The following is a 23,782-nucleotide window of genomic DNA, read 5'->3' on the forward strand; positions in this document are numbered from 1 at the left end:
GTGTGGTTGACATTGGTGAGGCGATGGTATAAAAGTTCCAAATCTGGTTGGACGGAGCGTATTCAGCCTGACAAGTTCTGTAAGGCCAAAATTTTAACTTTCCAGCTTTCAGCGGAGGGTTATGGTACAATATAAACTCCTGAACTCGCACAATACTACCTGCCCGTTCTATTCAGCCTTTTCTTGAACAATCTGACACCATGACCATTAGGCTGTTTTCGTTGATAGCGATATTGGCATCGCTGTCCAATGCAGCGGCTACTTCAAAGCCTCAACCCCCGATTTGTATTGTCGGCGCCGGCGTATCCGGCCTTACGGCGGCAAAGGCGCTCGAGGATAAGGGTTACAAGACGGTCATGTTTGAGAAGCGCGATACTGTTGGTGGCATGTGCCAGTCACATTATGAAGAGTAAGTCCACCCTTCTCGCACCCTGCGGGCTTGTGCCAGTAGGTGGTCGTCGTCTTGGAATTTGTCAACTGATGGACTGGTTTCTAAAGCGGTCAATACTTCCCCCTCGGCGCTGTGCTCTTCACGGAAAGCCCGAGCTTTGCAGAGACTTTCAGAGTCGTTAATTCCTCGGGAGTCGGCTTCGACACGTTTGACCCTGCATACACCTATGATTACGACCCAAAGACTGGATCTGCGGCTTTGACGCAGGCGTCAACTCCTGCTGCTATCCAGGCCTTACAGGAGGAGCTGACGCGATATGCTGGTCTTTGGCAGAACGACTTTGCTCCTATTGGAGTTCCCGGCTACAAGGCGAGTTCGTTGGTGTTGTTGCCCGCAGATTACAGCACGGTATTAACCTGAGCTTGCAGAATGGGGTCCCTAAAGAGTTTACTGTTCCTGCTAAAGAATGGCTTCTCTCGAACAATTTTCCCATCATAGCTTCTGTTATCAACCGCGGTGCTGGGAACTACGGATACGGCGACTATACTCAGATCCCAATAGTGAGCTACATATCCTGTCCACCTACTGCTTTGACTGCATAATTTACCAAAATCACAGCTCTACTTCCTGCAGTTCTTTGCGTCAGATATTATTGCGAGTTTTATTGGAACGATGCAGCCTTTCAAAACCGGTAACCTCCCACCTAGCAAGTGACATGCCGCATGCAATGGCTAACTCTACGCAGACTTTTTTGAGGTCTTCAAACATGTATCCAAGACCATCAAGGGATCAATTCTTCTTGGTGTCAAGATTCAGCGCATCAGTATGTGTTCCATTACCTAGTACTACAATAAAAGCTGATTCATATAGATCGAAGTCCCCAGCCAAGCATTCGATACCGCAGTACTAAAGGGCGGCATACAAAGACACAGCTCTGCTCGGACGTCATCATCGCGTTCCCTCCCACATCTCGAGCTCTAAAGAAATCAGAACTGGTGCTTTCGGCTGCTGAACGAACTCTTTTTGCACAAGTTGGCGTCAACAGCTATTTCGCATCAGTCGTCCGCATGAGCAACCTTGGCGACAACCTGACCGTCTCCCAAGAGCTTCCAGACCCTCTCGATCCTTTCAAAGCAGAAGGTCAACCTGTATACCTGACCCGGTTGCATCCAGAGTCCAGCATCGTCAACGTTTACTCGGCAGATGACCCTGCGCACCCCAGCGTCACCCGAGTCAAGAGGCATCTTATTCGTGATTTGAGCAAGATTAACAAAGACTTGGAAAACGTTTATGCTGATAGCACAAAGCTGGTTGCTGCAGACATACGCGCATTCAGTGGACAGATCGACTATTTCCCTCATCTGGGTCCCGAGGCGTTGGCGGATGGTTGGTATGAGAGGTTTAATGATCTCCAAGGAAAAGATCACACGTACTTCACTTCTGGACTAAACAGCTTTGAGACTGTTGAATATACGATTCGGGCTGCTAGGGATTTAGTGGCAACGCACTTCTGATAGGAAGTGATTACGGTGATCTAGTGCAGCGCCTTTTCGGGACTTCAGCGCCTTATTCTCTGAAGTGTCTAGTAGAGCGAGCCTTTAATCAGCAAGGCCGCATTCTTTGTCAATAGCTTCGAAGATGGTGCGCCTAAGGCTCAATACATGACGTTTCTACGCCTTCTGATCAAGAAGACAAATGGTCACGGTTGGCCAAGCTCTTCAGCACATGTATCCATTGCTGGTCCTGTCGATTTAGACACCTTCCATATCAAGGAGGATGTCTGGCCAGAGCGGCTGAGCAAGGCTTCGGTGTTCATAAAGCTGGGTTCTTACTTGGTGCCAGAAAACGACCGCCCTCCTCACAAAGGCGTACAATGCAGTACCCACCCACCAGTAACACCCACCTACCGGTAAGCAAAAAAAAGTCAACCCATACAAACTGCTACTTTTCAACCCCCTTACCAAGAGTCACCAAATTACGAAAAACAAATTGATTCCTTTCATTCAATTGGAATGCGAATGAATTTCAATATTCTTTTGGTTTTTTAACTGTGCGGCCTGCGCGGGTGCGTGCGACAGGTAACTCTTCCGCCTCCGAATTTGAGCCCTCATCCTCTTCCGCTCCTCCCACCTCGATCAGTTCCTCAACAGCCTCTGTCTCCTTAGTTGCCTGGGTTGGGCTAGAAATAGCTTCATCTGCCACTAGTGTCTCGGCTAATTTCATGAACTTCTTGTTGGGATTCGGTATCGCCTTTCTCTTCTTGCCTCTACTCAACCGCTCGACTTCCTCCTCTAGACTAGCTACTCTAGAGCTTAGCGAAGCGATCTTTGACTCTTGCGCTTCAAAACATTTCGATATTATAGAATACCGCCTTCTTGTTGTAGGGCTTTTGTTATTTCCTAGATCCCTAATATGACGGCTGGTCTTCGGCGTATTATCAGAGTCGACTTGCCCGTCTCTATGGCTGTCTGCTGCGGGCGTCATTTCCTTCTTGTCTGGCTGGATCTCAGGATGTATGAGGGCTTTCCGGCGTGAAATTGGCCAGTTTCCAGTCACTCTGCAGCCCGAAAAGATGTTTTTCTTCGTCATACCCACCTCCCTGGCTTTGGCATAAGCCTTGATGAAGTTGACCTTATCTACTGGGGCAGAATCAGCCAGGCTTGTCAACTTTCGGAGTTCTTTGTGATAGGCAGCCTTGGAGGCATTGAATACGCCATTGTCCAGCGGCTGTAGGCCGTGGGAGCAATGGTCTGGCAAGTAACAACAATATACGTTGCTCAAGAAACACATAGCCATCCACTCATCCTGGATTTAGGGTCAGCGGCACTTTTGGTTCAGGAGGTTCAGGACAGGCAGATACTCACAGACACATGGCTTCGATGACCATCTAATATAATGAGCCTCGCATCGGACTCATCTTCCGGTTGTGTTTGGGGAAGATACACCTCTCTGAGCCACTCAATTGCGATATGGTTGTCTGTCCAGCCGTTGTCGGACGTGATATAATACCAGTCGGCCACCTCCTTGAGCTCATCGATAAACCACTGTTGCTGAAATTCTTTACCTTTGAAGATAATCCCCGGTTTCAGAAGACGGCCAGTTGCCGTGACGGCCTCGATAAAGCTAGTCCAAGTGCGGGACTGGGAGCCTTTGAGGAAGACCTTCTTCCTGGGATCACTACTGCCGACAACCAAAGAATCCAAGCCTAGATTCGCAATAGATTAGCTGAACTCTTGGTCAAAACGATAGATACTCGCCAAATCCGGCCATTATACCGCCTTCATCAACGTTAACTGTGTTCTCGGGCTTGATCCAGCCATACTCTCTCTCCCGGATATCAAAGTACCAATTGACAGCGGTCGGGGTAAAGCAATTGAACCTCGACGCCTCCTGGCGTTTTCCTATCTTTGTCATTATGGATGGATGTCGTTTCATGAACCTGGCTAGCCAATGTATACCGACAGGCTTTACCCTTCCTTGTTGTCGTAGGAGGGCATTGACGGTGGCGCGAACTTGACTGTGAGAGGGAGCATAGCCCAAGGCCTCTTGCCGAAGTATCCATGCGACTAATCTAAACTCTTCAGTTTTGGATAACAGCTGGGCAGGCTGTGTGACCTCTGACCTTGACGGTAGGCCTCTTAATCGGTCCCCGAGAGTCGACCGAGGGATCTCACGTTTCTGGGCGGATTTGTTAAGCGAGAGGCCGTTATCCGTGACATCTAACATTGCTTCAGCAACTTCATCCTCTGTATAAGACACGTGTGGCATTTTTAAGGCGATTATTAGGGGCTGGCATCGGGAACATTGGAAGGAGCGTCGGGGAGGCTGGGTGTCAAAGGAGATGTTTTGACAAATTTTACATTAGTCCCGTGCGACCATGCTGCATACGTAATCAAAAAAGCAATGTGACGATATCAGACTGAATGAATTTTCTGATACAACAGAAATTATTCTATACTAATAGCTTCAATTCTGGTCAAATACTGTGTAAGTGAAATTGGGCATTTTGTATGGGGAAACTTTTTTTTTGCTTGCCAGTAGGTGGGTGCTGCCGGTAGGTGGGTAATGCATGGTACTAATAGTCGCACGCGAGTACGGTCTGCCACGAACCGAGAGGCGTCTAAGAGTGACATCGTGGTCATCACAGCCTCATCCAAGCACTTATTAGGTACGAGGTGAAAATTTGTATACTCCTGATCTGTAGTTTTTGTGATGCATATCTCATTCTGTTTCTTATACCATGCACCACCACCCTTTCGCCACGCAAAAAAATAATTTCACCACCAAAGCTCACCACTTTCATTTATACACAATTTAGCCAAAACAATGGCTGTTTTACAAGAGATTGATCCAATCGGGTATAGAATTGATTGAAACTTTCGGCCTCAGTATTGTTTAGCTGACCAGGGCACTCGATGTATGCGCGGCAGGCTAAGGAAAATTCACCACTTAAATCTTTAATTTCCTCCCTCCCATCTCCGACACATCTGCTGCTAGCTTCTTGCAACTTGTTCAAAATATCTTTATCGCGGCCTCGTTGGGATTACACGGAAGATGACATGGCTAGGGCTATTTTGGATGTCACAGATAGTGGCTTTTCGCCCTGTCAAGCGGCTCAGCGACGGGGAGTGCCTCGAATGACCCTAATCGACAGACTCGACGGCCAGACGGCCGTAAGCGAGCAGGTTGAGCCTCACCAACGGCTTTCAAAGAATCAGGAGGACAAGCTGGCTTCCTGGATTCTTCGTCAAGAGTCTCTGGGATATGCTCCGTCCCACAGCTAGATTCGCGCTTGCGCCATGGGCTTGCTGAGACAGCAAGGCGACCAGCGCGAATTAGGACACAACTGGGTGGCCAGATTCATTCAGCAGCGCTCCTACCTTAAGCCCAAGATGGGTAGACGTCAGGAAGCCAGTAGGTTCGACTCTTTCATACCCAAAGCCGTTCATTGGTACTTTGATATCAGGGAAGGCCAATACGGCTGGATCAAGCCTGAGAACACCGTTCACGTCGACGAAGGAGGTATTATGTCCGCCTTCGGTAAGTCTCCGTTTCTCCTATAACTATATTATTCAAATTTGGCTCACTAAACCTTCTTCGTTAGGGCTGGACAGCCTGGTGATTGGAAGCGCGGATCCGAAGCGGAAGGCTCTTCTCAAGGGACCACAGACTCGAAATTAGACCTCATTTATCGAAGCCATCACAGCTGAAGGCCGCGTCTTGACTCCTGGGATAATATTCAAGGGGAAAGAACTCCAGAAACAGTGATTCTTGAAGAATTCAGGAAGATAGCAGACTGGTACTACATAACTTCGCCCCACAGGTGGACGGACAACCACATCGGCGTTGAATGGCTTGACAGGGTGTATTTACTCCAGACAAAGCCTGCTGACGAGTCTGATGCCAGATTAATCATCCTGGATGGCCACGGCAGCCATGCAACGGCATGTACTTTACTCGCTGCGGGAAAAAACTACTGCTAACCGAGAGAAGCATGAATGGATGGCCAAGTGCTTTTTGAACAGCGTTTACTGTTGCTATCTTCCAGCACACTGCTCCCACGGATTCCAACCATTAGACAATGGAGTATTTAACGCATACAAAGCTGCATATCGTCGAGAGCTGGCAAAGTTCGCTTGCTTGACCGATTCTGCTCCGATAGACAAGGTGAATTTCATCCGAGCCTACGCCAAAGCTCGTGAAATGGGAATGACAAAGAATAACATACTCTCCGGCTGGAGGGACACTGGAAATTGGCCCATCTCGCGATCTAAAGCACTGCGGCACCCGGAGATCCAAGAGGATAGACCAAAAAAAAGCCCGAGGAGGACGCCGGAGCGGGCCTCATATTTTGGGTCGGATGACACGCCAAAAACCAGCCGCCAGATTCGCGATCTGGGGCTGAACAAGACACCAAAGACGCGGAGGCGGTATAACATGATAGCAAAGGGGTTCGAGACCCAGCAGCAGGCATTAATGGCACATAGCATGAAGATTGCTAGCTTGGAGGAGGAACTGGCCCGTCTAAAGATAGGTAGGAAAAGGAAGGCTGTCCCCAATCCTAGCAAATGGTTTATGGCTCTCAATGAAGCTCTATCATCTGAAGAAGTGATTACAGGGACGGGAAGCGGAAAAAAGGATTTTGTGGTGAGTTATATCTCGTCGGAGGAGTCAGGGTCGGATTCGGAGGCTGGGTCGGTGATTGAAGTGAGAGAAGAAATCATACAGCCGCAGCGCAAGACGCGGTCAGAAAGGCTAGTAAAAAAAACCACTGAGGTAAAGGGGCATCATTTTTGTATTATAATACACGGGTTTTTATAGATTACGGTTATTCTGGCCAAACGCCGTGTAAGTAAAATAGTTGAGTTTTGGTGGTGTTTTTTTTTCTTTGCGTGGCGAAAGGGTGGTGGTGCATGGTAGGCCAAACCGCAGTCGAATACACTTCTCGGAGTACCTCGATGGTTCGAACAGTAATTGACGCAATGAAGCCTTTCCGAACTGATGCTATCTTGCTTCTAATCGCAAATCCCGTTGATCTACTGACATCTCTCGCTAAGGAGATCTCCGGGCTTCCAGCGTCACAAGTAATAGGTTCGGGAACTTCCTTAGATACTGCTCGACTCTGCGGAATGGTAGCGTCTTGAGGTTCGGTAAGTTCTTACGACAACAGCATTCACTCTTCACGCCCCGTTGTGTGCTAATCAATCCTCTTTAAGGTCGCCGCCTCGTCCATAGACGCTTTCATAGTTGGTGTTCATGGAGAAGACCAAGTCGTTGCATCGTCAGCAGCAACGGTTGGTGCATTGCCAACTTCCGAAGTAAATATGTTGAACAATGTTGATCGTATCAAAGTCGAGGGTATCTGCAAGCACCGATCTCAAAATATAATCATAGGTAAAGGATCGGCTCAGTTCGGAATTGGCTCCACCACGGCAAACATATGTTGCTCCATCCCCTTGGACAAACGTGAAGTCAGTCCTGTCAGCCATTTTCAGGGCCAGTTCAAGTGTTGTTTGAGCATGCCCGCGGTCGTTGGAAGAAAAGTGATTCTGCATACGATTCAATTGTCTCTGGATGATCAGGAGCAGGCCGCTATAGAGGCGTCAGCGAAACGATTGAGGGAGAGAGTCGATTCGACTAAAAGAAATAGGTGGTAGTGCAGATTGCGTCTCGATAGGCTGGAGCCTCTTCGTAGTTGGAAGTAGTCTATTTGAATATGATGTTAGTTCAGCTTGACAGTGGTTGACTGGCATTGAAGAATGAGGAGTCGTTGTATACCCAAGGACGCTGCAACTGAATAATAAGGTTGGTTGATGGCTGAGTCATAATGCAGGTTTAACGTGTCGAAACTGAGAGAAGAAGTTTTTTCCAGATATTATGCATGATACCTTATTATGCAGGAAATAGCGTTTTGTTTTTAAAACTGTAACCTTCATCTATCTCGACAACGTATTGGATAAAGTTATCAGATTATTTCAGCTTGACAACTTTTTGATCTGATTACATAGAGGTCCAGTGTTTAGCAATACAATCCAACCATACCGTTCAATCGATAGTAGCATGCAGAGATCAAGATCTCGTACGCTGGAAGAAGTCGCTGGGCAGTAATAAGCGTTGTGTTGCATCAAGGTTATGGCATGCAATTCATTAGATACAATCTTGTACAACCAGGCTGACTATTCAAAGATCCTCAAACAAATGTTTATTTTGCGTTTACAATAACATGGGCTCATTCTCTGATAACATGATAAAATTGAGCCGTTCATTTTACATTGGCAGTCAGGTGTTCTGACATGTGGCACACGTCATTCCAGGCTTTAGACGGATCATACAGTCTCGGCTACGTAGAGCTTTGAACGTAAGAAACAGCGGAACACTACAGTTAAATTACCTTAAATCAGGATGCGTGGATTCGGTTACGTGGCATCGGCAAGTCCTTGCAATCCAACAGTCGAAGTGACTGAAGGAATGACTTACATGTGATGCTACGCCTTGTATGCTGCTTCCGATAGTTAATATAAGAAGTTAATTTTGCATATCACACACGCAACTTCCGCACGAAGTGTATTATCGTCAAATGCAATCAGCGAATACAACACTCATTATACTGAGATGATCTGGTCATCTATTCATTTTCAGCTGTTGTTGCGGCCGAGACGATACATTTTTATGCGCGACTTTAATAATCTGATCATCATTGTGGCTTGATCGTTAAGGTGGCAATAAGTGACTAGACTTCCGAAGCTCGTGAGGGGAGCTACAACGGAGGATAAAACGTGTTTCTTTAGCTGTACTCTGCCAGTACGCAAATACGCTTCCAATACGACACAAACCAATGACACGAAACGGTCAAATCACCAAAGTTTTCTCACTTGGTAATGCTGATAGGCTGATTAGAGTCAGTTAGTTGATGATAGTATTTCCTTATGATCAAACTCAAGCATTGTCTCTTTGTTAATATGCAGACAGTATCCATGGAAAAAACGTCTATTGGCGAGTGAATTTTAGGGCAGCTCAGTGCAACTGCGTCGGCCGAGTTTCTCAGTCAACTTTTAATCGAGGAAAAACATTATCCGGCGACTAATGCATCCTCACTGCTCTTGGCTCAACGAGCTCGCATTCTTCTTCCATGTCACCTTCCACAGGAGGTGATTATCTCGCCGCAAGACTTGTGCAGATTGGCATCCGTCATCATTGTATCGTTCTAGGGACTTATAACCTCATCCTCCTTGAGAAACTTGAGGCTCATCCATCCCTGGCCGGAGTCGGCTGCACGAATGAGCTGAGCTGCTCCTTAGCTGCCGAAGGCTACGCTCGTGGCAAGGGACTTGGCGTTTGCATAACCAGCTATAGCGTAGGCGCCTTCTCAGCCTTCAATGGCGTTGGTAGTGCTTATGCAGAGAATGTCCCTGTTTCCCTCATCAGTGGATCACCCAATACTAACGATATAGGGCGTCTAATAAACCACAACCTCGGTTAATATGACACGACATACTTTGGAAAAACCGGGGGCCCTCAATTCCTTCAGGATTCAGACTGTTAGTCTGAATGTCCTAGAATTAGAGTTCAAAAGTCCTAGATGAAATAATTTAGATATATAAACCCGAGAAGAACATTTATCTCATAATTAACCACAAATTTAATATAACGTATATATATAACGTGGTTGATAAGCGGGTGTCACAAAGAACCCTCAATTTACATCATGTCCATTTGATCAGATACTTTTCAACCACCAAATATGTCACAACCCTCAGATGAAGCTAGAATTCTTCTTGCACTTCAGGCCCTTCAAAATGACCCCAAATTAAGTATCCGACGCGCTGCAACTATCTATAAAGTCCATTACCGTACCTTACATCGTCGTCAACATGGCATTCAATCACGACGCGATTCCATCCCAAACTCACGGAAACTATCTGATCTAGAAGAACAGATAATAATTCGATTCGTCCTTGGCCTAGATTCGCGAGGATTTCCTTCGCGATTGTGTTTTGTGGAAGAAATGGCCAATTCTCTGCTTATAGACCGCGACGCGTCACCTGTTGGCAAGCGCTGGGCTCATAACTTCATAAAGTGACAACCAGAGCTAAAGATGCGTATATTTCGGAGATATGACTCTCAGAGAGTCAAATGCGAAGATCCGACTATTATTCGTGGCTGGTTCAGGCTTATACAGAACACAATCGCGAAGTATGGTATCCGATCAGATGATATCTGGAACTTTGATGAGACAGGCTTTATGGTGGGCGTTATTATGGCCGGAATGGTTGTCACCGGTTCAGAAAGGCAAGGAAGACCAAAATCAGTGCAGCCTGGAAACCGGGAATGGATTACTGTGATCCAGGCGATTAATGCGGAAGGCCAATCGATCGCGCCGTCTATCATTGGTGCAGGCCAATATCACCTTGCGAATTGGTACCGAGAATGCAACCTCCCAGGTGATTGGGTTATTGCAACGAGCCAAAATGGATGGACAAATAACGAGCTGGGTCTTAATTGGCTAAAGCACTTTGATCGGTTTAAAACTAACCGATCAACTGGTCCCTATCGTCTTCTGATCCTTGACAGTCACAAAAGCCACCACTCTGCCGATTTCGAGAGGTATTATAAGGAGAACAAGATCATTACGCTATGTATTCCTGCTCATGCACCTCACTTACTTCAACCCATTGATGTTGGGTGCTTTGGGCCGCTAAAACAGGCTTATGGTCGAGAAATAGAGCATCTGATTAAATGCTCTATAACCCATATTTCTAAGAACGAGTTCTTTTCTGCCTTCTATACTGCATTTAAAGCTACTTTTACTGAAAGAAATATCCGGGGAGGTTTTAGAGGAGCTGGACTTGCTCCTTTTAACCCGGAAAATGTAATCTCAAAGCTTGATGTGCAGCTACGGACTCCAACGCCTCCCGGGGAGGCTGCTAAACCTTCGACCCCATGGGGTTCAAAGACCCCAAAGACAGCAACTGAGGCTCAATCTCAATCTGAATACCTCGAAAGGCGAATCGGAAGTCATAAAAGCAGCTCCCCAGAGTCAATAGTTGAAGCTTTAAACTCTAGTACTAAAGCAACAAAGGCCGCTCTACATCGGCTAGCCTTAGTAGAGGCTAGGTTAAAGGATCTTGAACAAGCAAATAAGATACTAAGCCGGCGCCGAAGGGCAAAAAGGACTAGACTACAGAAAGGAGGGGCAATGACGGTACAGGAAGCATCGCAAGTAATTGATCAGTTGGATGTTGATGCGCAGGTAGTGGCCGAATGATCTAGAAATGGTGCTCAAGGAAGGTCGGAGCGCCCGGGTGGTCGGCGTTGCGGTGTATGCGGCAAGGCCGGGCATAATGCAAGGACCTGTCGGGTAGTGATTGAGACCCCAAGAGAAGAGTATAGTGAGTAGTTTTAATTGATTAGATGGTTTATGGCGGTTTTAAAGCGATTTAAAGTCAAGAGGTTGAGATTTTTGTGACACTCGCTTATCGACCACGTTATATATATTCATTCAGTTCCCCTGCGCAATATAAACAACACCGAATGGCCCATTCCCATCTATAAATACAACCCCGGGAACAGCTCAAATGCAAAAATTACAATTCTTACGCTCGCCGATAGTAGTGACGACTTGCAAAACATTCCCTTGCATCCACTGCCCTTAGCTGAACGTCAAATAGATGTCTTCAGTACTGTTGACGGCTCCGCTGACACTACGACTCACTGGCCGGACGGCACAGCCGTCGTTGCAACGTATCAGGGTTCCAAGGAGGGCGCCTCAACACAGAATAGCAAATCCCCGAAAATCCCTGGTCAGAATACGTATATTAATCTCGGTCTCAACAAGCGTCCGACCTTCTTCGGTTGCAACACACACTCCAATAACTCAGGACCAATGATTGTTTACCAACCCCATGCGCTGTATATATATGGGTCCAACTTCGCAATCTTTGACCTCAAATACAGTGATACTGAGCGGAACTACATTGTTAGCAACGGCTACAAACATCGCAACCATGGGCAATGTCACGGTGGACTCAGACTGGCCCGCCTGCGTAGGCTGCGCGGTGTTGGCACGCAGCTTGGTACGCACAGGTACGAAGACACTATCCAAACGCGTAGACTGCTTCTCGAGGTCCTATTGGAATGGTGCGACAAACTCAACAATTCCGGGTACATACGAGCCGGAGCAAATCATTGTCAGTGGCGTAGGGCACTCAGCACCCGTTGTGGTGGCGGTAGGAGTTACCTGGTAGTCAATGTCATGTTGCTGTATGTTTTACTTGATTAATCAGAGATTAAAAAGAATCATATATGTTGTCACGATGGCTCTCGAGCTTATGATCTTCCTATGTCGGAGCCACCTCAGTATACTACGCTATTGATTCAACCTGCTGTACTCTCTACTCTTTTCAAAGTTTTGACTATGATCTGGTTATGGTATTATCCGCCAAACACAAAACAAACTTGGATGTTGCAGGTTGTTGCTCTTCTTGTGGGCGAATTCATCCGCGCGCTCTCACCCAGGCTAGACCGAAGTAGTAGGCATCATAATCTAGACATTGTTCGTCGCGCCATTCTCCTCTTCAGCTCTCTGGTTGTAGCCGTGCGCTCGAGAATCACCCCTTTAGTGCAGGAACCATTAGTCTACCGTCCAAATGCCACCACGTTTCAAGAGTACTTACTTGGTAAGTTTTTCAGCCTGACGCCTGATTTCGCGCTTTGTCTCATCGATCCTAATATAAGTACGGAAGACGTATACCCCCTAGAGATTGTTGCGTTAGGTTTTCCGAGTGTTTAAAAACAGGAACGAATTCATGGAAATGACCCACAAGGATCCCACTCAGAAGATGGAGGAACCATGCGATAAATGAAAAGGCCAGGACCGTCTTCCACGACCCGCAACCCGCCCCGTTGATGGTAACTGTCCCAATGGGCCCGACTCGCCAGAAACGACCCCAATAGTAGCCCCAATAGTCGTAATACCAACCTACAGAGCAAGCGTGACCACCAGTTCTCTATAAAATAAAACGAACATTGCGCATGATTAGTATATGGTCTTAGTTATGCGGTGATATGAAAATGGAAGAGGGGAGCCATACAGTCTGAAGCAGGCAGTATGCCACGAGCCACATCACAAACATTACAAAGTCAAAGGGAAATCCCAAGAACATATTCTTAAATGGCGGACAGAAAATGAAGGAGTAGATGATACCAAGGCACGCAACAACGATGCCATAGATGATCCGTCCATCGGCATACACCTCCGCGATGCTGATAAGGTAACAGAAGCGCGAGAGAATTCCTAGGACGATTATAGCGGAGGCAAGCTCGCCAAGACGGAGAAGAATGGAAATAACTTTATGTGCAACACCAGTTCCTACCATTTTGGAATGTAGCAGGAGTGATTGAGAAGATGATGTAGGTCACTTCAGTTTGCAACCGTTATGTGGTAGGTACAGCTAAATGAGTTTGCTGCTCAGATTAAGACGAAGTGCAAGGAGAACTGTGGTGTATATACTTACGAGGCAACTGGTTAATTTCTGCATCTGATATCATCATTACGCAACAGTGTTATTGATCGGTAGTTTCATTGTGTCCAATTCATGTGTGGTACGAGTTGTCATATCATATGGCAGACGGCAATAATCGCTACAGAATTGTACTTGACAGATTAGCGAGAGGAGTGGAATTAAAGTTTAGGACAGAAGTCAGCATGTTCTGATAACGGGTCTGGACTGTTCCTCAGCTAAAACTTTAAAGTGCCAGTGTTATGATGAGTCATTGACTGCTGGCAGCCGTAATTCAGGGTTGTTTGACTATTCCCTATTCTGGTGCAAAGAATCTTGGTTGGTGTGGCATGCAAAGACACACATAACATCACGCAACCGACAGATTCCTTTGCAACATGTTTTTGCTGTAATTCTGTCATCGGTATGTTCCTCCTTCCCTGTGCAATTCCCATTCCTTACCCGGCTTCTTTATGCGTATACGTTAAGAACCGAATTATATATACATTCCTTACAGCCTTTGAGAGTTGTATAGAGGAATAGGTCCCCGCATGGTGGGTGATTATGTAGAGCGTACTCACGGGCCAGGTCAGTAGCTTAGCATCCATCCAGGAATTGTTTGTCAAGTACCTAGAACTTGCAAATAGTTCCTCGAGTGCAGGTGAGGCGTTTTCGTTCGCAAGATGTACTTGATGGTGGGCCATCACGATCACAAGCAAAGATGACACTCGACGACGCGGGACAAATGAAGCAATACTAACAGTCAATGAAGGAAAAGCATAACACACCCTTTGGCTTGGGCTCAACAGGCTCTGCTGAAAATGATCGGGTCATGTTCGCTGGGTATCATGAGGCAGTAGAGGCAGGCCGACTACTATCGGAAACATTGTCTGCAGGCGGTTCCAAGGGGATCGAGATATGCTAATTTTCTAGTTTAGTCTCTTGTTCAGCCTCTTTGCGTGGTTATTCTTTTCAACTTGTGAAATCACCCGCCATCAGGAGTTGACTAACAGCAGTCTATAGTCTGTCTACAAGACAGGTTTGCGAGTGGGAGAGTGCGACTTCAACATATTCCAGAAACCCTTTCTTGACCTCTCTCTTCACTATACAGTATCTTCTTTCAAGCGCAAAATACAAGGAAGCTGGGGTGTTCGTCGTGATCATGACGTGCTTTTTCAAATTGACTAGCTATCGGACCTCCCTCCGAGCAGTTTTACTGGACGCCACCCTTGCAATTCGCCAGGGATAACGCCACATGGATCTCGCGCGTTTTTTATTGGTCAACTTGTTTTGTTAGTTGTTGTCACCCGACGATACGCTCAAGTTGATACCACTTTATGTAGAGATTACGGCACTTTGTATATTTGGCTTGTGTCCATAAGTATGTGGCTTCTTATAATTTTATCAACACATTCGGGTCATCCGGACTTTCTGATTTATTGCAAGCCCATTGCTCTGTGGCCTGCCAACCAAGTCTTGAGATGAACCTTCACTATATCTGCCACGAGGCTGACACAGAGCCTCCGAGGAGAGAGCCGAATGGGCCTTTGACTCGTCCTGAGGAGGCGAGCAACCCATCGAATCAACAACCCCTTAGCAAGAATATTTCACTTCATGTTCCCGACGTTCAACTTCAACGTCAACTTCGATCAGCATCGCGCAAATCAAAGAACCGAAAACGTTGTAGCGCAGCTCCCAGCAATCAAGAACACGCCCGAAAAAGCCATAACTTTGTCGAGAAACATTACCGTGCCCGACTCAAGGCGCAGTTTGAAAGGCTCCTCGAAGTTCTGCCAGCGGCACAGGCACGGAGCCTTGCTGACAGGGATATCGCAGCCAATCTTGGCCAGGTTCTAAGCAGAGGACAAATATTGGATATGGCAAGAAATCGAATCCTTGAGTTGGAAGGAAAGATTGAGGTTATACTGAAAAAGAGAAGAGATGGCTATCACGTATCATGACGGACATAAGGCGAGCGATTTATAGTAAGGGTACAGCATGAAAATCTTATTATCGTAATCGTATGGTCTTAGAAGGAATTTGATTTTATTCGGGACTATCAGATGGTTTTAAGAGCAATTAGTCCACGACATTAAGCATATATAATAATATAAAATATGCCCGCCCAACCGAAAAGGCTGCTCTTCAAAGCGCGATCTATGGTCTTGCAAGAGGTAGACTATCGTTGATCGTGAGAAGGTAACCAATAAACTCATATCTACAGCTTCAATATACGTATATATATAACTTATAGAGTAACGTACATGATAAGCGTGCGGGATAAACATTTCTCAACATTACATCTAACGTATATAATAAGCGAGTGCACCAACCAAGCGAGTGCACCAGAAATTCCCACTATCAAGACAGAATAGAGCTTAAAATCACAGCAAAGCATCTAAGTAATTGAAACTAATCGCTATACTCTTCTTCAGATATTCGTACAGCTATCTGACTTGTTCTTGTATTATGTCCAGTCTTTCCACAGGTTCTACAGCGCCTTTCTCTCGCCAGCTCTGTCCTTCCCCTACCACCACTTCTCGATAATTCGGCCACCATCTGCGTATCAACGTCTTTCTGATCAATTACATCCATACCCTCACCTACAGTCATCTTTCCTCCATTACGTAGGCGGCTTTTTTTTTTTGCTCTGCGCCTTTTGCTAAGAGTCTCATTTGCCTGTCGAAGGATCTGATTCTCACACTTTAATAATGCTATCTGATGCATTATCGCCTTCGTTCCCTTAGAAAATGACTTGAGCGCGTTAACAATAGATGCTGGAGAGCTGTACTGGTGCCTTCTGATTCGTCTTTCAAGGTATTCAGACTGAGAAGTGGCCTCGAGGACAGTCTTTGCCGTCTTGGGCACCCAAAGGTCGGGAAGGCTAGCCTCCTCCTTGATTGGCGTTGGAGTTCGTAGCTGCACATCAAGCTTCGATATAACACTTTCCGGGTCTAAAGGAACAAGCCCGGACCCTCTAAGCCCCCCCCCCGGATATTACTTTCAGTTATAGCGGCTTGGTGGGCGGCATAAAATGCCGGAAAGAAGTCCGTCTTTGGAACATGGGTTAGAGAGCACCTAATCAGATGCTCTATTTCTCGACCATATGCCCTTTTGAGCGGCCCAAAGCACCCGACATCAAGAGGTTGAAGTAGATGAGATGAATGAGGCGGCATACATAGCGTAATGATGTGGTTCTCTTCGCAATATTTTTCAAAGTCAACCGAGTGGTGACTTTCGTGTCCATCGAGGATTAGAAGACGATAGCGACCAGTTGATCGGGTTTTTGTGCATTGATCAAAGTGCTTGAGCCACTCAAGACCAGTCTCATTATCGGTCCAGCCATTTTGAGTTGTCGCAATAGCCCAATCCCCGGGGAGATTGCTTTCTTGGTACCAGCTGGCGAGGTGATATTGGCCCGCAACGACGATAAACGGCGCGATGGCCCAGCCTTCCGCATTGATCGCCTGAATCACTGTAACCCACTCTCGGTTTCCAGGCTGCACTGAATTCACCTTTCCACGTTTTTCTACGCCTGTGATAACCATTCCGCTTGCAATAACGCCCATCATAAAGCCGGTCTCGTCAAAGTTATAGATATCAGCGAGGCTGATACCATATTTCGCGATTGTATTCTCCACGAGCCTAAACCAATCGCGGATAATAGTTGGATCTTCGCATTTGGCCCTCTGATAATCGTATTTACGAAAAGAACGCGCCTTGAGGTCTAGTTGTCGCCTGACGAAGTTGGAAGCCCAGCGCTTGCCAACAGGTGACGCGTCGCGGTCGGCGAGCAGTCGGTTGGCCATTTCTTCAACACCACGCAGTCGCGGGGGGAATTCCTCGTGAATCCAGGTCAAGAATGAACTGAACAATGATCTGCTCTTCTAGATCAGATAATCTGCGTGAGTTAGGAATGGTATCGCGTCGAGACTGGATGCCTTTCTGTCGGCGACGAAGGGCATAATAATCCACCTGGTACAACCTTGCGGCGGGTCGGAGACCCAGTTTCGGGTCATTTTGAAGGGCTCGAAGAGCGAGAAGCATGTTAGCTTCATTATTTGATTGTGGCATATTTAATGGTTGAGGAGTAGTTAATTAGATGTGAAGAGGAGAGATTGGGAGATTTTTGGTGCACTCGCTTGGTTGGTGCACTCGCTTATCATATACGTTACGACCTAATTGAAAAGGAACTCACAGAATCATCTAATCTTCGACATCCTTCTCAAGGTCATTGAGCTGTAAATGTGCTTTACTCAGCCAACGATCATGAATCTGTTCAAGCTCTGGAAGTACTGCTGATTGACCTCTGCGCTCTTTAAGTATTCTTACTCGAGGATTTATTAAGGGACCTGACGTGCCGGCAAGTATGAAGGATAAGAGGACCGATGGAGAATAGACTATAATAATGGATCTAAAGAAATAATCTCTATAGTATCTATGCGCAAATGAGGCAGGGCTTGCTGCTCTTTAAGTAATAGCGTTTCATATTCTCTTCTAGCATCTTCCTAAGTAAAACAAATTCCAATATTAGGTATATATCCTGGCATCATATGCCCTATTGTCTTGTTACAATTTTACTAGAGGTGAGACTCCTGTCAGACATTGCGTGTATTCAGTCCATTGATCCAGATTGGTACATTCATGTCGTGTTCTGTTTTTATTCTGCCCCTTCAAGGTTTTACCTTTTTGGATGTAATCTTAAAGTACCCCAGCTTGCACGTAACACCTATTGCCTGTTCAACAACTCCACATAAATCGTCGATATCGTAACCTGCTAGGATATCATTATTTTACCGCCTAGCCAGCCAACTTACTATAACCACATCAAGCGAAGATACTGAACGTCCTAATATATTAAAATATAGTTATATTTCCGACTGCTTCAAACCTTTTATAGGAATCTCATTCTCCACCATGCATTGCCCGAAAGACCTTTGCATTGGCATCGCCAACGGCCTGTTCAAAAGCATTCCTATCGGCTTTGCAAACCATGCCGAGCTTCGGAAGCTCATCCTTTTCAAAATACCTCTGCACAACTTCGTTCGTGCACTTGGATACTCCATTCTGGAACCCATGCTATATGGTGTTAGTTTGAGAGCAGGAAGGGAGGGAGTTTCAACTTACGCCGGCACCCTCGTGGACCAGAAGTCTGCTTTCACCGAAGCGCGAAGATACGTCCCAAGCACCACTCAGAGGCGTGACAGGATCCCATTTGCCATTCACAAGAAGAATGGGGTTCTTAGTATTAATTTGGTCAAAGCTGCCACCGTATGTTTCGGCCGCGGTGAAAGGCCACTGCGCACAAGGCCAGAACTTGCCGCTGATAGAATCCGCGAAAGAGCCCTGTGCCACCTGAGCCTGAAGCAGTGAGTACATATCTTCGGGTTTCTCTGCTCTATACTTGGAATCGGAACATGCGATTGCGTGGAAAGCGTCGACACCTAGGTTCCATGGTAATCCATCCTCTTTCTGCTTCTCTGGTGCCTCTTTGGCGGCTTGAGCTTGGATTTCGATAGCTTCAGGTCCAATCAGGCTGCTAAAGTTCCCAACAAGTACCGGGCCAAGTATCGAGCTGAGACGTAAGAACTTGGCGGGGCTATACAAATTGGCTTGGATCACACTTTTAATGAAGAGTGATAGATCCCACTTTCCAGGGCTAAACCAGAAGACCCGCGGGGCCTGGAGCTCTTTTGGCACCATGATAGGATCATCCTTAAGCTTCTGAAGAACATCGGAAAGTTGGCTCATCAGGCTCTCGGCCGTGGTTTTAGTGCCGGTGAAGTTAGCCAGCGGGCAAACTTCTACATCAGCGTCAATACACTGCTCGAAAAAGTGGAACAGTGCAGATTCCGTATCGCGTGTAGCACTAGCCCAATTACCGCGGTAGTATCCATCAGGCTCGACGACAGAATCCAGGAGCAAATGACCAATGCGTTCAGGGAACATGGCTGCAAAGGTCTGTCCGAGAATGGTGCTATACGAGCGGCCCCAGAATCGTAGGAGACCATCCTCTTTTAAGGCATCGACGATGGCGAGCAGATCTTTAGCAACAAAGGTGGTTCCATAAAAGCGGCCGGTGTCTTTATGGTTCTCATAGCAACCCTTAAAGTACTCTTTGGCACCGTGCCAAGTCTGATGTTTGAGAATATTGTAGGCATCAACCTGAGGGTTAGGTAATTGTGAATAGGGGTTGCGCCGGGACAGGCTGCCCGAGTCTGAGTCGGCGGTCTTGTTTCTGACTGCGCAGGAGAAGGGGATCGTACGTCCTGTGCCTCTGGATCTTTATGAGCTTACTGTTGCTTGCTGAAGACGACTAGAACCTACCGTGCATCAAAGCCAATAACGTTGAAGCTGCCACCTAGAATACTACAGACATTAGAATTATGTAGCACAATAAAGTGCTTAAGCAACTTACTCTCGATACATAGGACCAAGAACTGCGACCTCTTCAATACCAGAAGACCCAGGACCACCGGGGTTAAAGATAACACTAGCCCTAGCAGGCTGCCTGGTTGCATTAACCTTGATCAGCTGGAGATCAATCTCTCCGCCGGACTTTGGATTCGTGTAGTCGAGGGGAACTTTGATTGTCGCGCAGTCGATGGCTTCTTTGATCTGCTCTTGGCGCGACTTGGGGAAGGGCAGGTCGCACGGCTTCCAGTCCAGGCCATCGACATTGTCGTTGCGTGGTAGCACGATTGCTAGGCTTAGTGGTATAAGAAGGAGAAAGCTTATTGCAGTGAGTCGAAGCATGATAAGATTGTTGTAAAGGTTTGATGTAGAAGAAATGGCTCTGGAGAGACTATGTCAAAATGTAGGGGAAATCGCAAGCTCTTTAAGCTTCATTTCTGAACTCAGTGGCTATGCACAGCCTAGCTCAAGCAGCCGTTGAACTATCCTTGGCGGGAGGAGAATGACGCAGCATCTTCACCGGTTTTCCAGTAACTGAAATGAAGTGACGCTGATCTGGTAGTATGGAAACTTGGAATAGATCTCATGTCAATGTTTTAGTGAGGCCGTGATATTCACACAGCGGCCTATTATACTTAATTTAGGAAGTAGATGAACGATCGTTTGGAGGGCTATATGTACCGGCCAATGAATGAGCTGCCTTGGATAGGGTGGGGTTCATATGCTTGGCTAGCTGGGCTAAGTCCTACCTTCACCAGACCATGCCCTTTTCTTGCTAGATGCGCCGCGCTTTAAAGCTTGGGAAGAACCAGAAGCGGTTAGATACGCACGAATACAATGGAGTGAGTGTATCCAAGTGTGGACCAGAATGTTGTGATGTTATTGATCGTCGACTTGATTCTTTGATCAGTCTGCCAAAGAGGGGTGAAACCCCTCTTTGGATACAAGAATAATATTGCAATAAGAGAAGTGGAGCCCATTCCTGTTGGGTTAGTGATAGTGCCTCGATAAAAGAAACATGTATTTTGTGGGTCCCCGGATATATCAATACCGGGTAGCGGGGAAAACACGTAAGAGAAGAAGAACAGAAAAAGAAGAACAGAGACAGAAGCTCCTGGGGACTAGATTGATCCTCAAGTGTGAAAATTAACCCTATTTTAATTGGATATTAACCCTACTCGCGTATCTGACAATTCCCAGCCGCCAATCTAACAGAAGCCAACCCCGCTTAGCCAACCTATCAGAGTATTGGTACCTAGTCTGGGCAAGGCGGTAAGAGGGTTAGACTGGGGTTTGTTCCATCTTCCTGACCAAGGTGGGACACTCTTGGAGCAGCAGGGAAATAACTTAGCGCAGCCACTGGCCTCGTGAGATTAATCGTCCAGTCATTTTGAATAATACCACCACTACTTAAATATCTGCATGACAATTATAAGAGTAATATTAAATAGAATTCTTGATTTTGAATCCAAACCCAGTTCCTGTTGCAGGGTGCAGCTCAAGCCCAAAACAAATGCCAAGAACTGAAATCAGGATTTCCGTGTCCTCGAGTGACGCAATTTTGCTATGCGCCTAACGCTAATGCTTTAGCTGCTATCGGCAAGACACAAGGCTTACAAATGCATAGCCGAACAAACGATCCTTCCAACTATCCACTCCATGTTTGGTTGGTAGCTGGCTGCTGTGCCTCAGGCCACCGAGATAGCTATTGGCTTCGCGACGACCGTAAACTCACCTCTATCCAAGGATACTTTCGTCACGTATCCACAAATGTGCTTTACAGCACAAACTATGTATAGCGCGAATGCGGCGAATTAAGGCGCTCCAGTGACTACCTAATAGCATAATTTCAAACTAGATAAATTGCTGCCGGAACGTACGACTAACGTCTCTCACCTTGGGTTTTTAAGAAACATTTAACTCAAAGTCTCTTCACAATGGCTGTTGAAACATCGAATTTGTTTGCTAAGCTGAAGGCTCACTTAGCTCATACACAAGCCAAGTTTTACCAACCCGACTCATCTGACTACAAACAAGTTGAACAATGCTTCATTGAGAAGCCAGTTAAAACTCTCGGTATCGTTAAACCGCAAAATGCAGATGAAGTTGCCGCAGTGCTTCAATTCTGCATTAGGAATAATGTCAAGTTCAGTGTACGATCGGGGGGGCATGATTGCGCAGCCCGCACGCTTGTCAATAAAACACTTGTGATCGATATGCGAGATATTAATGGGGTTGCCATCTCTAAAGATAAACAGAGCGCAAAGGTTGGAGGAGGTATCCTGACTGGCCAGGTGGCCAAAGTTTTAGGCGAAGAGGGATTAACTACGCCGGTGTGAGTACCTAGACTGCTAACAAGCTGCCTCTCTTGCCAATGCTAATTAAATAATCAAGGGGGACTATCGCCTCTGTAGGATACACTGGATGGAGTACTCTTGGTGGCTATGGACCATTGACGTCACATTACGGCCTGGGAGTTGATCAGATCACTGGTGCTAAGATCGTCAAGGCTCGCGGAGAGATCCAGACTGCTGATGGAGAGTTGCTTGTTGGCATCAGAGGCGGGGGTGGATCACTCGGCATTATTGTCGAGCTCACTATCAAGGTTTATCCAATTGACAAAGTGAGTCATTCAACTGTGTAAATAGGGTCCCTTGCTAACTCGATTCGGCTCAGATTCTTTCTTCTACTATTATATATGAATCGAGTAATTTGGAAGCTGCCCTGACTTCATACACTCAACATTACGAAGGGCTGCTCTCCACTCAAATGCTTCCAATTTGCCTTCAGCTCCAGCCAGCGATTATGCAAATGCCAGGCCAAGGAGTGGTTTTTGGAATAATCGCCAACTGGCACGGAAAGAACAAAGAAGAGGGGCGCTTCTGGATTAAGAATATCGCAGGAGCGGGGAAATGCGTCATGGAGGCTACCCAGGAAACCACAGTTGCCAAGATGCTCCAAAACAATGAAAAATTAGTTACTTGGCCATCATATGGTCGGGTCTTCACCCTAAATGTCAAGAAACTAACAACGAAAACGATAAAAGTTCTTGCCAGACACTGTTCTGATGCACTTGGAGGTGGCTTGATCTTCTCATATCACACGTGACATTCTTGACAAGAGCCGATACAACAATCAGTCTTCGGTACAAGAGCAAGGCATCATATGCTCGAGATTTACGCCGTTGTTCCAGATAGCAGCATTGTGGAAGAGCGAGTGCGATGGGCTGCGCAAGTCAAAGCCGATCTCGAGATGGCGGATGCTAGTGTTCAGCAGCACTGCCAATGAATCAAATCCAATCAAACAAGCGGTCAACAAATCCAGCATCGCGGACTATCAAATTTCTGAAATATGACCCCGGATTTGATTTGTTTGATTTGAGGGCAGCGCTGCTGCTCAGGAAGACTAGTGCCCAATTGGACAGCCAAGGCAGCCGGAAGCTAAGGGCATAGTAGACGAGCTGTAGGTCGTGTGGTTAGCGAGAAACTTTGCGGCGCAAGGATTCACAGGGTCGACGAACGAAGGCGAGGCTGAAGCAGGCCATAATAGCCCAGAGCCAGTCAGAGCCTTCCTCGGAGAGGTGAGATTGGCCGCCCTGAGGGTTGACGTGGAGAGCGTCATTGCGGGAGTAGATTAAATCTATAACTGCCAAGGTGATGAAGTTACTAAATGTTGTTTTGAAGTTGGTATGGCCTTATTAGGGCCGTGTTAACCCGAATAAAATGGTATCGAGTTTCGCGTGAGTTGCAAGTAGATAGCATATGACCGGGGGAAGATTGAGCGGAAGCGGATGATACCAGTCCTTCTCTAATAAACCCAAGTCCCTCGTCGTGGCCTGCTTGTCGATGTCACGAGCCCTGATTTGCTAATGTGTCTTATGGAATGCGTATATATTCTTGGTTGAGCTGTTTCCCCGCTCTAAGTCCCAGGAATCTCTTTATACTTGGTCCGACTGCAGTATCACTGCTATAACGATCGC

General features: G+C 46.6%; 5 protein-coding genes across 5 annotated transcripts; 3 read left to right on the forward strand and 2 right to left on the reverse strand.

The window, feature by feature from the left end:
* Positions 1–200: 200 nt before the first annotated feature.
* On the forward strand, positions 201–1,905 carry FOXG_07345 (uncharacterized protein; the record flags this gene model as incomplete). The annotated part of the gene is made up of 6 exons (XM_018385936.1): positions 201–409; positions 499–772; positions 820–951; positions 1,010–1,082; positions 1,137–1,214; positions 1,262–1,905. The coding sequence occupies 6 exons, from the start codon at positions 201–203 to the stop codon at positions 1,903–1,905; spliced, it is 1,410 nt and encodes a 469-aa protein (XP_018244715.1).
* Positions 1,906–12,434: 10,529 nt separating this feature from the next.
* FOXG_19751 (uncharacterized protein) lies at positions 12,435–13,266 on the reverse strand (the record flags this gene model as incomplete). The annotated part of the gene is made up of 4 exons (XM_018400016.1): positions 12,435–12,504; positions 12,565–12,644; positions 12,712–12,897; positions 12,982–13,266. 4 exons carry the CDS (start codon positions 13,264–13,266, stop codon positions 12,435–12,437), a joined length of 621 nt encoding a protein of 206 aa, XP_018244716.1.
* A 1,604-nt stretch (positions 13,267–14,870) lies between these two features.
* FOXG_19752 (uncharacterized protein) lies at positions 14,871–15,350 on the forward strand (the record flags this gene model as incomplete). Its single annotated transcript, XM_018400017.1, has 1 exon — positions 14,871–15,350. The coding sequence occupies one exon, from the start codon at positions 14,871–14,873 to the stop codon at positions 15,348–15,350; it is 480 nt and encodes a 159-aa protein (XP_018244717.1).
* Positions 15,351–18,294: 2,944 nt separating this feature from the next.
* On the reverse strand, positions 18,295–20,145 carry FOXG_07346 (uncharacterized protein; the record flags this gene model as incomplete). Its single annotated transcript, XM_018385937.1, has 4 exons — positions 18,295–18,468; positions 18,517–19,666; positions 19,717–19,758; positions 19,808–20,145. The coding sequence occupies 4 exons, from the start codon at positions 20,143–20,145 to the stop codon at positions 18,295–18,297; spliced, it is 1,704 nt and encodes a 567-aa protein (XP_018244718.1).
* Positions 20,146–21,740: 1,595 nt separating this feature from the next.
* On the forward strand, positions 21,741–23,091 carry FOXG_07347 (uncharacterized protein; the record flags this gene model as incomplete). Its single annotated transcript, XM_018385938.1, has 4 exons — positions 21,741–22,138; positions 22,198–22,426; positions 22,480–22,882; positions 22,943–23,091. The coding sequence occupies 4 exons, from the start codon at positions 21,741–21,743 to the stop codon at positions 23,089–23,091; spliced, it is 1,179 nt and encodes a 392-aa protein (XP_018244719.1).
* Between the last annotated feature and the right edge of the window lie 691 nt (positions 23,092–23,782).

Source organism: Fusarium oxysporum, chromosome 6, assembly GCF_000149955.1.
Source record: "Fusarium oxysporum f. sp. lycopersici 4287 chromosome 6, whole genome shotgun sequence".
Lineage (NCBI taxonomy): Eukaryota > Fungi > Ascomycota > Sordariomycetes > Hypocreales > Nectriaceae > Fusarium > Fusarium oxysporum.